At 36.8% G+C, this 14,220-nt stretch overlaps 1 protein-coding gene and 1 long non-coding RNA gene across 3 annotated transcripts in view; one reads left to right on the forward strand and one right to left on the reverse strand.

Moving 5' to 3' along the window:
• The window catches only part of LOC137094600 (uncharacterized), a 305,846-nt gene that overhangs the window by 241,739 nt on the left and 49,887 nt on the right, over positions 1-14,220 (forward strand). The gene's annotated exons all lie outside the window — the stretch shown is intronic.
• hoxb2a (homeobox B2a) lies at positions 10,731-13,927 on the reverse strand. Its single transcript, XM_067460384.1, has 2 exons — positions 12,729-13,927; positions 10,731-11,895 (listed from the first exon to the last, which is right to left on the reverse strand). The coding sequence occupies exons 1-2, from the start codon at positions 13,222-13,224 to the stop codon at positions 11,156-11,158; spliced, it is 1,236 nt and encodes a 411-aa protein (XP_067316485.1). The 5' UTR covers positions 13,225-13,927; the 3' UTR covers positions 10,731-11,155.

Here is a 14,220-nt window from a genome sequence, read left to right on the forward strand (position 1 = left end):
TAAAATATATTTTACTAAGATTTAAAATTAAATTAATTTAAAAGTTTTTTTTTGTTGTTGTTGTCCAGCACCCACATAATTTATCTATGTGTACATCAAACAACACATCATTATACATATCAACGTTTCTCTCCTTCAGCTATGTAAAATTAACCTCTCGCTGTCAAATCTCTCCAGAGGCCACTCTCTCTTTGTCAACTATATGCAAATCAGATGTAAACTTTTTGGGCAGGTGTTGTCATTCCAGGTGGTTGAGTAGCAAAGTGGATGTTGGCCATGTGTGACTAAATCTTAAGTACTTTTGCTAGATATATACACACACATTTTCATAAAGTCACTGGTTTTAAGTTTCATGGGGTCACAGACATTTAGAGTAGCATGCATTTAACATGCATTTATTACATTAAAGACCTCTGTTTTCATTATCAATGTGAAGACTTTTTACATTTTAAATCTATTTAAAAAAATAACAATACAAATATTGTTGTATAAAGGATAAACATTTGTTTTCAAACAATAAATAATTTAATCATTTATACAATTCAATTGTTGGAACTTTAAATGTACATTTTGCAGCAAGAAAGGTTATGGTAGTATTATTAGCATGCTGATTGGTAATTGAGAGATGCAATATGCACTGTTCCAAAAAAGCTGTATTTGATATTTAGATTTACATGCATTACATGCTTTGTTTAAAACATTTTGCATCATAGGCCTGGATTCTTGACAGCTGGGGTTTAAGGGTCAAGCATGTATGTAGATGGTCCATGCTGGGTCAACTGATTTTTTAGCTCACAGTACCTAAAGCTCAAATGTTTAAGCTATTGATATTTAAGTCAGAAGAATGGTACGACTCTGTCACTGGGGCAGTAGCCTAAGTTACTAAAGCGAAAAGGTACTAATATTTACCTTTAAGGTACTAATGTGTACGATTTAGGGGTAATTGAGGAACAAAGATGTAAGGTACCTTCCCCAATTACAGCGATGTACCTTTTTTTCTAAGCATGTACATGTCTCTCCATCACACTCTCCATCGCATTAATACTAGAAATTAGATAGAATGTACCACCACTAAAACTAGGCTCCATTGTGAGCATTTGGAGTGCATGCAGTTAGAATTTGCGAGATTGTAAATAGGCCTATGCACAATGTAGAGCTTCATGGAGTGGCCTGAGGGTGGGGGTGAGGCTCAGTATTGCTTTATGATGAATTGAATTTTGTATTAAAAAATATCCAAAGCCCTTATCTCTCATTTAACATGATTAATATGTGCTTGTCATTGCATCACTACAGACTACAACCTGTGGTTTTATATAATGTCAATAAAAACATTCAAGTCTATTATTTACTTTGTGTGATTGGGACACTTGCAGTGGCTCATTCAGGCGAAACAAATTATGAATTGTATAAATTGTTGGCAGCTATAAATATGATAAGTGAGTACACTGTGCTCACTGTAGGCTAAAGCACTCTGCTTCTATTCCAAGCTTTCAGGAGGTCACATGACATTCTATATGTTGTTCATTACCTCTTTACCGTATTGGTTGGCTGTCTGAGCAGAAAGCCATGGAATATGATAGGCACTCTCTGAGTGGATATTCCATCTCCCACTTCGTAGAAGAGACTGACAATTGCATTAATGCAATGCTCTTTTTGATCCCATAGAAAAAGCGAAGCTTTAAAAATAGTCTTTGCACAGTCTCTTCCACATGCTTTGCAGCAAGGCTGCATTTATTTGATCAAAAACACACTAAAACATACAACATTAAATATTTAGTACATTTAAATTTGACTATTTTAATATATTTCTAAATGTAATTTATTCCTCTGATGGCAAAGCTGAATTTTCTGCATCATTCCTCCAGTCTTCAGTCACACGACCCTTTAGAAATCAATCTAATATTGAACATTTCTTAGTATTGTCAGTGCTGAAAACAGTGGTTTGGAGTATGTTTTTTATTTGTTGTTGTTGTTGCAAAGAAATTAATACTTTTATTCAGTAAGGATGCATTAAATTGATCAAAAGTGACAGAAAAGACATTGACCGTTGCAAAAGATTTATATTTTTAGATTAACAAGATATACAGTATTCTAGTGTTTTATTCAAGACCACATATTTCGAGACCATTGTGAGGGTGAGACCAAGACCATGGCAGGGCGAGACAGAGTCAAGACTAAAACCAGAGCAGCACTCCTTAAATTCATCTAAAAGATCTGTATCTATTGTCTGAGAAATGTCTATATTTGATCAATAAATACAATAAGAATAATAAGACACTATAGAGCTGTTACCAATCAAAGCACAACAATAAAATGTGACACAAAAGAGGTGACACAGAAGTTGCATCTCAACTGACTCAATTACACATGCATAAATAATGTTCAGAATAGTTTTTTAAAAGTAACATTTTGAATATAGAACTGTGATGAAAAAATACTTTTAAATATGAAACTGAATCAAAACTTAATGAGTGAGTCATTGAATCATTTATTCAACCAATTTGTTCAAAGCAGCTGATTCATTTAGTAATGAAACACATTGTATGACTTCCATGAGCTTGAAGGACTGCATCCATGCGGTTTGGCAAGGATTCATACAATTTATTGATGAAGTCATCAGGAATAGCTAAGAAAGCAGTCTTATGCCTCCCAGAGTTCATCAATATTCTTTGGTTTCGTCTTCCATGCGTCCTCTTTCATCCTACCCCACATATGCTCAATGATGTTCATGTCTGGTGACTGGGCTGGCCAATCCTGGAGCATCTTGATCTTCTTCGCCTTGAGGAACTTTGATGTGGAGATGGAAGTATGCGATGGAGCACCGTCCTGCTGCAGAATTTGGCCTCTTTTATGGTTGGGAATATAAGAGGTAGCTAAGATTTCTTGGTATTTTAGACTATTGATGTTGCCTTCCACCCTGCAGATCTCTCGCACACCCCCATACTGGATGTAACCCCAGACCATGATTTTTCCGCCACCAAACTTCACTGTTTTCTGGGTGAATCTCGGATCCATTCGGGCACCAGTAGGTCTCCTGCAATATTTGCGGCGACTGTGGTGTAATTCAACAGAAGATTCATCTGAAAAATCCACCTTCTGCCACCTTCGTCCATCCTCTTAGCAGGCTGTGGGCCTTGGCAAATGCCACACGGTTTTTCAATTGTCTTTTGTTTAGTGCTGGCTTCTGGGCACTGATTCGACCATGGAGGCCATTTCTAGACAGAATCCGACAAACTGTTCTGGTTGACACAGGGACTTCAGGTGACCAGGTCTCGTAGAGCTCTGCTGCATTGGAAATGGGCTGGCCTTGGATTTTCGAGCCAACAAACTGTCCTCTCGAGCAGTTGTTTTGCGGGGTCTGCCTGACCTGGGCTTGTCAAAAACGTCTCCAGTCTCTTCAAATGTTTTTTTTATCCTCTATACTTGACTCTGAGACACATTGAAGGTGTCTGCCACATCAGCAGTGGATCTGGTCTTCAGCCTCATGATAATCAAAACTTTAGTCTCAGGGTGAATCTTAGGCATGTTTGCAGAGGTCTAGTTGCAGTTGATGTGAAGGTCTAGTGTACTGGGGTTCTTTTTATACTCACTTGAGACCTAATTGATCCATTATTAGTCACAGGTGAAGCTCATATGACAAGGTGACAACACTTATGTCTTTGCAAAAATTGACTCAATGGGCTTCACCAAGCTGTGAATATTAGAATACTTTTTGAAAGTTTAGTTTTTCACTGAAACATTATCACAAAAGCTGGTGGGATTAAAATGAGCCATTTCTTGTAAAAAAAATCTTGATTAGAAATATATTTCAGCGGCACTTTAGGTCAATTTGTACACAAGCGACAAGACTTTTGTCAGGGACTGTAGTTGTTACACTATTTTTCCGTTTTCTTTTTTTTCTTCTTCCAATGTCTTCATGAAATCTACTTTAAGTCCTGATTATTTAAGAGCCTGCCCCTGGTGGAGCATAATGTCACTATATGCTGTAAGTTTTTACAGTACACCTGCAGTTACAGTTTAATGTCAGTCTTTAGTATTTGTAACTTGAACAAAACAGACAGTTGGAGCAATGTCTTATATATACAATTTTTATTTGTTATTATTATTATTATTATTATTATTATACATACAGATTTTACAATTTCTGTAATTTAACATCGGCCAAAAAAAATGTAAAAACCATGTGCTTCCTTAGAAAAAAAACTATTGGTTTTCAGTGTTCATCTACTATTTCCAACGCTTAATCATTAAACACCATTATGATATTACAAAAAATATGTTTTCCCTGGTGTCTTTGTCAACTATGTTGACAAGAACATTTTTATCATAAATATAATTTAAGAACGCTTTAATATTTGTATGTCATGCAAAATGCCAGTCCATGTGGCTATAAAGTGGATATAAAAAAATAAATATAAAAAGTAAAAAAATTGTTGGCAGATGGCAGACCTTGTCTGTCAGTCAAAAGTTTTCTTTTGCAAGTTTTTGCACTAAGTACAGTTCACATGTATGGATTTAAGTCAAATCTACTTAACTAAGTTGTGTAAAAATGAACAAAGAATATGTATGTTTGAGTAATTTCTAAATTGAAGTTTACTTTGCAATGGTCAGTTTCAAGTATGTTTTACTCAAACAGTGAAGCACTGAATTAAGCATTCTTTTTAAAGTTTATGCTTTACTTGCAAACATTTAAGTTAAGAACACAGTATATTTCTTGTTACACTTGACAACACATCTACACTATATGAGATACTAAACCAAACACAGAGACCTAAATACTTGACAAGTATTTATTTGACATCTGGTTACAACAGAATCTATTATCTTTGGGTCTAAATGTAAGTTACAAAAGATAGATGATTTGGTAGTCAAAGTTGATGGTTGTGTACTTGTAAATAGAACATCAGTCAATTATCTTGGTCGTGTTCTGGATAGAAAAATTAAGTGGTCAAAGTATGGCCTGGAAAATTTGAGGAAAAGTTAATATTAGAATCAACTTCTACAGGCCTACAATGAGTATGCACATAGTTCATGGATGACTGATTGATCCAGTATGAGGATGGCAAAGTTTTAAAAGTCACAAAATAAATCGCTGAGAATAGTTTTAGGATTTCATTGTTTGACGTATGTAGAAAATTGACACTCCCCCGGTTTCACAGACAAGGCTTAAGCTAGTCCCAGACTAAAATGCATGTTTAATCTGTTTTAACTGAAAGGAACTTGCACTGTTTATCTTTAAATATGTTGCCATTGTCTCAAGATGCACATCAGTCATATTTTGTTTTTTCCTTTCAAAGGCACATTTAGAAAAGCTGAAGTAAAGCCTAAACCTGGCTTACTAACTAAGCCCTGCTAAAAAGATTAGCGTTCCTGAAACTAAAATTGGTACATAAAATAATAAATGATAGAGCACCAGTGTATCATATTTTTCTCGGGTTAATGTAACACATTTACATTTTACTAGACAGGGTATTATAGATCCTAATCTATGTAGGTGTAAGACTTTGCATGGTCAGGTCATTTGAATATACAGGTGCACAGGACTGGAATAAGTTACCATTGAACATTAAGGTTTTAACGGATAGTTTTAGTATAAGAGTGAAAAGATTGTTTTTAGATAGGATGTCTTAAGGAATGGATTTGTTTGTATATGTGTATTTTAGTTATAATATTGTGTGTGTGTGTGTGTGTGTGTGTGTTTGCGTGTGTGCGTGTACGTGTGCGTGTGTGTGTGTGTGTGTGTGTGTGTGTGTGTGTGTGTGTGTGTGTGTGTGTGTGTGTGTGTGTGTGTAAATAAGTTAATGCAGTTTTATTGCATTATCCTTGACAAAGAAGTTGTAACGCACTTATATTGCGACTTTTTTATGTCAAGTATACTCAAACACAAAGCACACTAATGGTAACAATCAGTGGATAGGTTTTAAGTATGAGTGGGTCATTTTAAGTAGATAATGTACTTCAGAGGCAACCTTATTATTTATTCATGCATCCAGTGCATAATGGGAACACCAGTATCAGAAAGTTAAGTATGTTTTACTTAGTTATAGCTTTGATGCTTACTCAAAATAATCATTGTAAACATAAACTATTCCAAGTAAAATATATAAGTTGCCTCAATGGTATATGTCCCTGGATACACTTTTTTGGGGTGTGACTTGAAGCTGTCATCTTGTCTACTATAGCAACAGAGCAGAGCAGGATTGCTCCAAGGTATTGTCGGCACATTCTCTCGTTGGCAGGGTTAAGGGTAAAAGTGTGTTACTGTTAGATACTGTACAAGTGTTAGTGAATGCCCCCTCACCCTCTGAAAAAGATATGGACAGCTGTGAAGGGTCTACTTCAAGCATACAAAAGCAAATATTCGCCTGTTTCTGATTCTGCTTGTTGAAGGAGGGGATCAGCATGCCATAATGCTCCGGCTTCATCATGTCATGCTGCTCTCCAAAAGCTTTTGTCATTTTTACACACAATGACTTTATTCCTTCTGCATGTTTTCCCACTTTAAAGTGGCAAGTGTTTGAAAATTCAGGTGAGCTTTCATGAACATTAGTGATCGAATCAACAGACAAAAATGACAGGCTAACAGAGTTGATAAAAACCCTGAAAGTGTATCAGAGTCAAAAACATTTTTAGATTTAACTAGGTAGTTGGTAAAAAAAGAAAGAGAAGTTTGCGAAAGAAAGACATGCAAGATCTTGAGTATACAGTGTCTCATTCTTTGTGGCATACATGTGTTCATCACCAGCTGTTGCTGTCTTTTGAAAACATTTTGAAACGTATACGCCATGCTTTCATTGAGCTTTCTTGGCGTGATGCTAATGTTAACATTCTGGAGGATTGCTTTATTTTCATTGTTTAAACAGTGACAAGGAATGAATACTGCAAGAGATGTCTATCACAGACTATTCCAACTCGGCCTGTACTTAGACTTTTATATTGTGCTGATGATCTTATAAGAAAATGTCCAATTTATGTTACAAAGTATATATTTTGAATAAATGTATACATTGTGATTCATATAAAACACTTTTTTACAGCATAAAGGTCTACCAAAAAAAGTGTGTTTATTTCATGTTGTAATTACCGTAACTATTCTAACTTGTAAAAAGCATTCAGATGATCTTAGAACTCGTAATTACACCTTTAGACTATATATTCCGAGAGCTACGACATATAACACGCGACCACTGCAGATTTATTTTGGAGTTAATAGTAACAAGTCCAATTCTGAGGACGTGAACAGCTCCAATTGAGGTTGCCATTTCTTATTTACGGTAATTACAAAATGGTGTAAACGCAGCGTAAGCATCTGCAGTGAGGTGTATGCAAATAGTGCAAACATTTACAAATTCAATTAGAAAAATTCCACTAATTATTGAAAATATAAGAGTTACATTTAATTTTTACAGTATGTTGGTTTTATTAGAAATTTCACATACGGTAGAACAATAGCGCTATCAAAACTGTTTATTTCTATTATTATATTAAGCAATTAAACTTGATCATGTAAGACATTGTGTCTTTGGAATAAAATGGATTTTATTGTATTCGCTGATTTTGGCCATCACTTTATCTGCCTGTCATTGTCAGCTTCACACTCATTCTGTTTCCTTTGGAGAGTTTGAAGTAATTAGCAGATAGCTACATGGCTAATGCTATAATTAGGTGTGTGTGTGTACATTCACAACCTTGCCACAAAAGCTTTGTTTTCAGCATGTTATCTCTAGTTTGTACAGTTTCATTTCCAATTTGTCAGCATTTACTTTTTACTCAAATGGAGTAAAATGGACCAAGATAAGAGACTTTATAAAAGCTCTTATCAAAAATTAATATTTATCACTTATTGTCTATCTACATTTATATGTGGAAATATCAAAGTTTCATTGTATCTGTTGTAGTGTACATAAGCTGGTTTAGTAAGTATTACATTATAGGTTTTTTATGGAACTGATGTGTCTTGTTTTTCAGTAAAATGAGTTAAGGATGCATGCTGAAAAGAATCTTCGACTTGAGCTCAAGCTATGACATTTCTCAGCAATGGTTTCAATTGGCATCACTCAAAATTGGTTTGTCTTCAGAGAATCTTAGTGGTGTTGCTGCATTAGCATCCTTGAGGTTAATTTTAAATTACCATTTTGATCCATCTTTATACTATGATACTTAATTTATATGGTTATGGCCTGTGTAGTGCCAGCCTTTTATGAACAATGAATGTTTGCTAAACAAATGAAAGCAAGAGTTACTACAAAAGGAGCTGTTTACAGAGCTCACAATCCAATACAATGTATTTATACTGCTAACCTTAAAGTCTTATAAGGCCATTCTAAAGTAAGCTAAGATAATGGTTTGCTGTTACCATTGTTATTAATGTTGCTCAATGACAAAGTACTTTGGTTTCTTAACCACTTCATTGATTAAACTGAGACTTTATGGTGGTTTGACTGAAATAGAACAGGAGGCATTTCTACTTTAATCTTGGCTAGTCCCACCACTGCTTCAGGCATAGCAGTATACCAGGATGCACCACTGTAAACACTGGCCCGTTTTCTCATGTGAGAAAATCCCTATGCCACCACACCTCTTCTTATTTTAGACTTTGCTGGCCCAAAGTACTGTGCTTTGCAAAATATATAAACAGAAAGAGTCATACTGATAAATGCGCAAGAGCTGGCTGGCCACCAACCAAAGCATTGAGACGGAGATAAAACTAGATCTAGCCACACCTCAAATTTTTAAGCTAATGGAATTTTTTTTTACGGTTTTATTTTATTTTATATATATTTTATATATACATATGTGTGTGTATGTATATGTATATGTATCCCTGCCCCAAGGCCACATGTATATATATATATAAACCAAACATGTGGCCTTGGGGCAGGGAAGACGTTGTTTATCTTGTTTGGAGATATGTCGATAAGTATCTGTCTCACCTGTCCCAGGTGAATTAAAGTAGGGCAGATGAGTCCTGTATATGGTGGCATCAGAAATTAAGAAATCAGTATACTGGAATACATAACTATACTGGAAATCAAACTTGATGACTTGAAATTGACACTGGAATTTAGGGAAAGATGCCAGCCAGACAAAATCACACTCACTTTTATTGATCAACAGTAGAGACATCTGCCTTTTTATCTTTCCATCTATATGTCACTCTATCTCTCTTCCACTTTTGACAACCAGCAAACTTTAAGATTATATATTAGATATTCTTTATGCCAGCACTATTTAGTCTACAAGATGATGAATGCAGGCAAGTTGTGTATTTTCTCATTGTATGGCTTTTGTACACATGCTGTGAAATTCTTAGCTGCTATATAGAAGCATTGCTATATGTGACCAGATCCACCTTGCAGCAATATGATCAGAGCAACCTGTTCCACATGCACAGGGGTCAATAGGCCTACCTGGTAAATGCTCATGTAAATCCAAAAAAAAAAAAAAAAAAAGTATTCGTACTTAAAAATTATTATTATTTCCTGCTTCATATTCATCAGTGCAAAATGATTTCTGAATCTGACCTGGATGATGCAGACAAATAGGCAAAAGGAATAATGAAATGGGATATAATATTTTTCAAGGTATTTTAAAGTTTTACTCTCATACTGTAAAATATTAATTTAGAGAAGGGGTTTGCATAATAATAATAATAATAATACTTATTATTATATTATCAATATCATTGGTGTTGTTATTGCAGTTATTACAGGAAATAACCACCATGTCATTGCAATATTACCTCCTTCATAAATGCTTGGGATAGATCCAGCTGTTACAAAAGATGTTCAATGTTTATTACAAGTAATAAAAAAGAATAACAATACAATTATAATCCGTATCTTTAACTGTTACATTTCTGGCCTGTTCTTGTCTATACTAATCGTACAGCTGACAACGAGTCAGGTCGGAGCACCACGTTCACAGCTGCAGCCCAAACTATCCATAATGGCTGCCGCTTTATTGTTCATATCCTTCATTGTGTTTCGAGCGCCATTTTGCATCAGTGTGCAGCTATGGGAGCCCACAGCCCAGTCATCCACTTGACCCTCCTTCAGCTTATCCTGTGCTCTTTTTTTAAAACAGCCATCTAATGAATAATATCCGTGCTGCTGCTTTTACGTCTAATGCTTTCAACCACAGCCTACTTTGTAAATAATATATTGTTTTCATTTGCATATAATAATTACTATCCTTGTTACGTTCTTTTAAAAAATAAAAAAGGTTCGTCGATGAATTTTGGGAAACTGTTTTGAAAATAGATTTTGAATTGTACTAGTTTTTCTCGAAGTTTAACGGGCATAGACTTTTTTTCCTGAGCATATGCAGTTTCAACCTCTGTCTCGTATAAGAATACTAATAACACAGATACATACAAAAATAATAATCTTTGCATAGCTACTACTGTTAATAATGTTCCTTAAAAAATTCAACATGCGAACTGAATTGTGTAGTTTCATCAACATACATCAATGCATCAATACCAAGTAGAAAGAAAAAGTTCTTAAAATGAATGTCTAGATTTGTATTAAATTACATAAACATTCTTGATGAACGAATTTATTAAACCTCAGAGAATCAATCACACTCGCTCCAGCATATTTGTTTTTACATTTTATTTTTTATTATTTCAACTATGAAAATAACGTACAATAAATAAATTTGAAATTTACTATTAAAGAATCTCAATAAATAAACTAGTTCTAAAATTATTCAATAGGGACAACGCCCGCCTTGGGATAATTCCTAAAAGCAGTTCAACTACCCTTATGTCTGACACAATTCCTGAGATTCCAATGATTGAGTTTCACTGAAAAAGTCCGCAACCATTCATCTGTTAGTCAATATCAACTAAAATCCGAGAATCAAAAGGCAATAAAATACCTGAAACTTTGACAGGGGCCATCCCGATGTGTAATTAAAAAAATATTACATCATCGAATTTTCAAAATAATGGACACTTTATTTCCGTGTAGGCTTTGTTTCACGGCTTTTGTTTTGTTTTGTTTTTCTTTTTAAAAAACTCTTTAGGTAAATTAATCTTTTCACTCTTTTTCTGTCTTAAAAGGAATGTTGCGGCCGAGAAGCATTCATGACTGCAATAAGGTGTAGTTCGATTGTTCTTGTATGCGTTTTGATGTTGTTGTTGTTTTTTTCAGAACTGTAAATGTTGCAAATCTATAGTACAAAGGGTGCTCGTAAACAAGTCAAAATCTTCCTCGGAAAAGTCTACTGGACTGTCCAGTGAGCTCTGCAAACTCGGCGATAAAGCGTCCGAAATCTGTAGGCAGGAGTCCGTCGAAAAGAAATTCAAATCGGGTAAAGAGGTGGCATCCTGCGGCTCTGTGAACGAATGCTCCGGCCCAGCTGCTCGGCCCTCAGCCATTGTAGTGGGGTTATCTGCAGTAGGCGTTAGATACGGGGGGGAGTGAACCGCTGTGTCAGGAACAGATGCAGGCTCCGACTGGTTCGCCTGGCCCTCTTCAGGCGTGGGCTGGCTTTTGTCCGCACTGTTCGTGTAGGAGGCAGTTGTCGGGCACGTCTCACTCTCGGAGGCTGCTGCCGAACCAGAACCAGAACCAGATACTTCCACAGATTGGCTCGAATACGGTGAAGCAGCGTCGGTTCCCTCCAGGAGCTCAAAACCGCTGGGCTCGCCTTCTTGCCCGTCCCGGTGGTGCGTAGTCTGCCGTTTGTGCTTCATGCGTCGATTTTGAAACCACACTTTGACTTGGCGCTCTGTTAGATCCAGAAGTGCTGCTATTTCAACGCGCCGGGGCCGACAGAGGTATTTGTTAAAGTGAAACTCCTTCTCCAATTCAAGTAGCTGCGTGTTGGTGTATGCGGTCCTCAGCCTCCGTGAACCGCTACCATTATCCAGTCCACCTTGAGCCTCTGCAAGAATCAAAACAGAAATAAGTCCCATACAAAAGGCGAAGTCATCGAACTTAATGTGAGAAATTGTCCAGATGACATTAAAATCCCAGTGTATAACAGCCCTGCGGTTTGGGCTTGTCATGTAGCAATGACTGCAATGGTTAGGCATGTCTTGTGGTAATAGACCAGCGTCGTGCACAAGCGTTATTTCAGTAAGCCCCATATTTTGTAGTGTTCCACAGCTTTCACAATATATACTGATATCCAAAAATGGCTACCCCAAGCCATGAAACATGGTTATGAATGAATATCGAGTCGCAGCTGACATCAATTTCGATGAAATCGTTATTATAGATCAAGATCTACTATCTGCAGGATGGTAATCTTTCAAAATGTGCACAGATTTGTAGCCTGTACATGCTAAGAAATGGGGGAGGGGTTCCTTTTCTTAATCTTTTAAATACATTACAACAACGGGATTTTAAAATATATATTTAGGCCTATATATGCACAACAATCATGCATGCTTAATGGTGCTTAAAATGTAGACATCCGATGAAATTACACAATTATTCCTAAATACAGAGAGCTCGAGAGAAGTGAAATACTAGCACATCCAAAGCAGGTTATGCTGTAGATCACATACAAATAGGACAAAGAACAATTTCGGCAGGACATATTGTAATTGCGTAAAAATAGAAGCATGTGAAATCGCACTATGATAATAATAGCAGGAAATATGATTATTTAGAATTTTCGCTACTTTGATATCTATTCGAGACACGAACCATTCAGTGAAAAATGTCCAAAATGAAAAAATGCAGAACAAAACGCTGCTTTGATAAACGTACCTGTCGGGGACTCCAGTCCCGCGGTTGTATAGCCGGAGGATGCCTGAGAAGGGGAGGCTGCTGCTGCAGCAGCAGTGGCTCCGGGCTTGGGGCACTTCTTCGAGGATTTTTTCTCTTTCATCCATGGGAACTCGTGGGCCAGGGGTGCACCACCCGACAGCGGGGCCGGGCCTTGCTGGTGCTGCGTCGGCGGTGCTGTTTGTGTCCGGAGCTGGAGGCCATTGGAGGCAGTTCGCTTTTGGCTCCTCGGTCGCGCCTGGTTGCCTGTGCAGGGACTCAGACTAGGGATGGTGTGCTCGAAAGGAGGTGGAATTGCTGTCGAGTCCTTGATTGATGAAGTTTGAAATGACTCCAGGACAGCGGGGAAAGACGTCAGGCACTCTGCAAGGGAAGGCTGGCTGTTGATGAACCCAATCTCCCTCTCAAATTCAAAATTCATCGCTTCGCCTGGGCAAAAAGGGCGTCCAGCGACACCAACATACGCAAAAAATAACATCCAAAAAGCTGGGATTTATTTTGCGTTCCTGCTATGACGGCATTTGCGGGCTTTAATAATTGTGTATATTGGTGATATTACTAGCGTATGGGGACCAGGGTCTACTAAACTGAAGACTATGGGCGAAATTGCAGCCAATTCCTGGTCACATGACTCATCTCAGCCAATCGAAATTCGGGGCCTGGTGGCAAAAGAAAGCAATATTTGTCTGAATTGATAAAAAAAAATACAACAGGATATTATAATCCAGTTCTTATGGTAACATGGACGTAATAATAATAAAAAGACTCCCACTTGCCATGTGCTCGGACAGTCCTGTTTTGTCTTGAGAGGTAAAGTGAGGGCCTCTTATGTTAGACGACAACAATCCAAATGCAGAACCCGGTGATGTAACTCACAGCACAGGCCTTGTCTGATAAGCTCATCCACAATATGGCTTCTTGCGTATTTACAATCAAGGGTCATTAATCTTAAAACTTTTGACAAGAGTAACAGACAAGAGATGTAGCTCTAGAAATATGTATTTTTTTATCAAACACATAAATAAGGATGTACAAGGAGTGCTGTTGAGATTGTCTGCCACATTTACCTAATAGGAGATTCCCAGCCGTTGCCAAACATATACATTCTTTGGGTGTTTACCTTTAGTTATTTTTTGTATTTTTTATTGTTTTATTAATTTACGCAGCCTCTGAAGAACTGCTGAAACATGGGATCTTAAAGCGCGTAAGTTTGCACTAAATCCAGGTTAAATAATTGCCAGTTAATAATGTTTTCAATGGGCTAATATTATTTTGCTTTTTAAAAAAAAAAATTAAGGTAGCCTAAATAAGACGTAAAATACCGCACAAAAAAGTTGTCAGTTGTGTGTTTTTGTTCGAAACATTTGTTGACTGATGACAACCAATAGTTCATCTTGAGGTCGCGTTTACGAATGGAAATTGCGTATTGACTTGAACGCATTTCTGTTGCAGATTGGACGAAGAAAGCAACAAT

Source organism: Pseudorasbora parva, chromosome 2 (genome assembly GCF_024679245.1).
Source record: "Pseudorasbora parva isolate DD20220531a chromosome 2, ASM2467924v1, whole genome shotgun sequence".
Lineage (NCBI taxonomy): Eukaryota > Metazoa > Chordata > Actinopteri > Cypriniformes > Gobionidae > Pseudorasbora > Pseudorasbora parva.

Excerpts from the sequence above, each read along its gene's own strand:
- hoxb2a (XM_067460384.1), bottom strand. The coding sequence starts at position 13,224 with ATGTTATTTTTTGCGTATGTTGGTGTCGCTGGACGCCCTTTTTGCCCA. Across the intron at positions 11,896-12,728 it reads GGGACTGGAGTCCCCGACAG|AGGCTCAAGGTGGACTGGAT; the intron begins GTACGTTTATCA and ends TGATTCTTGCAG.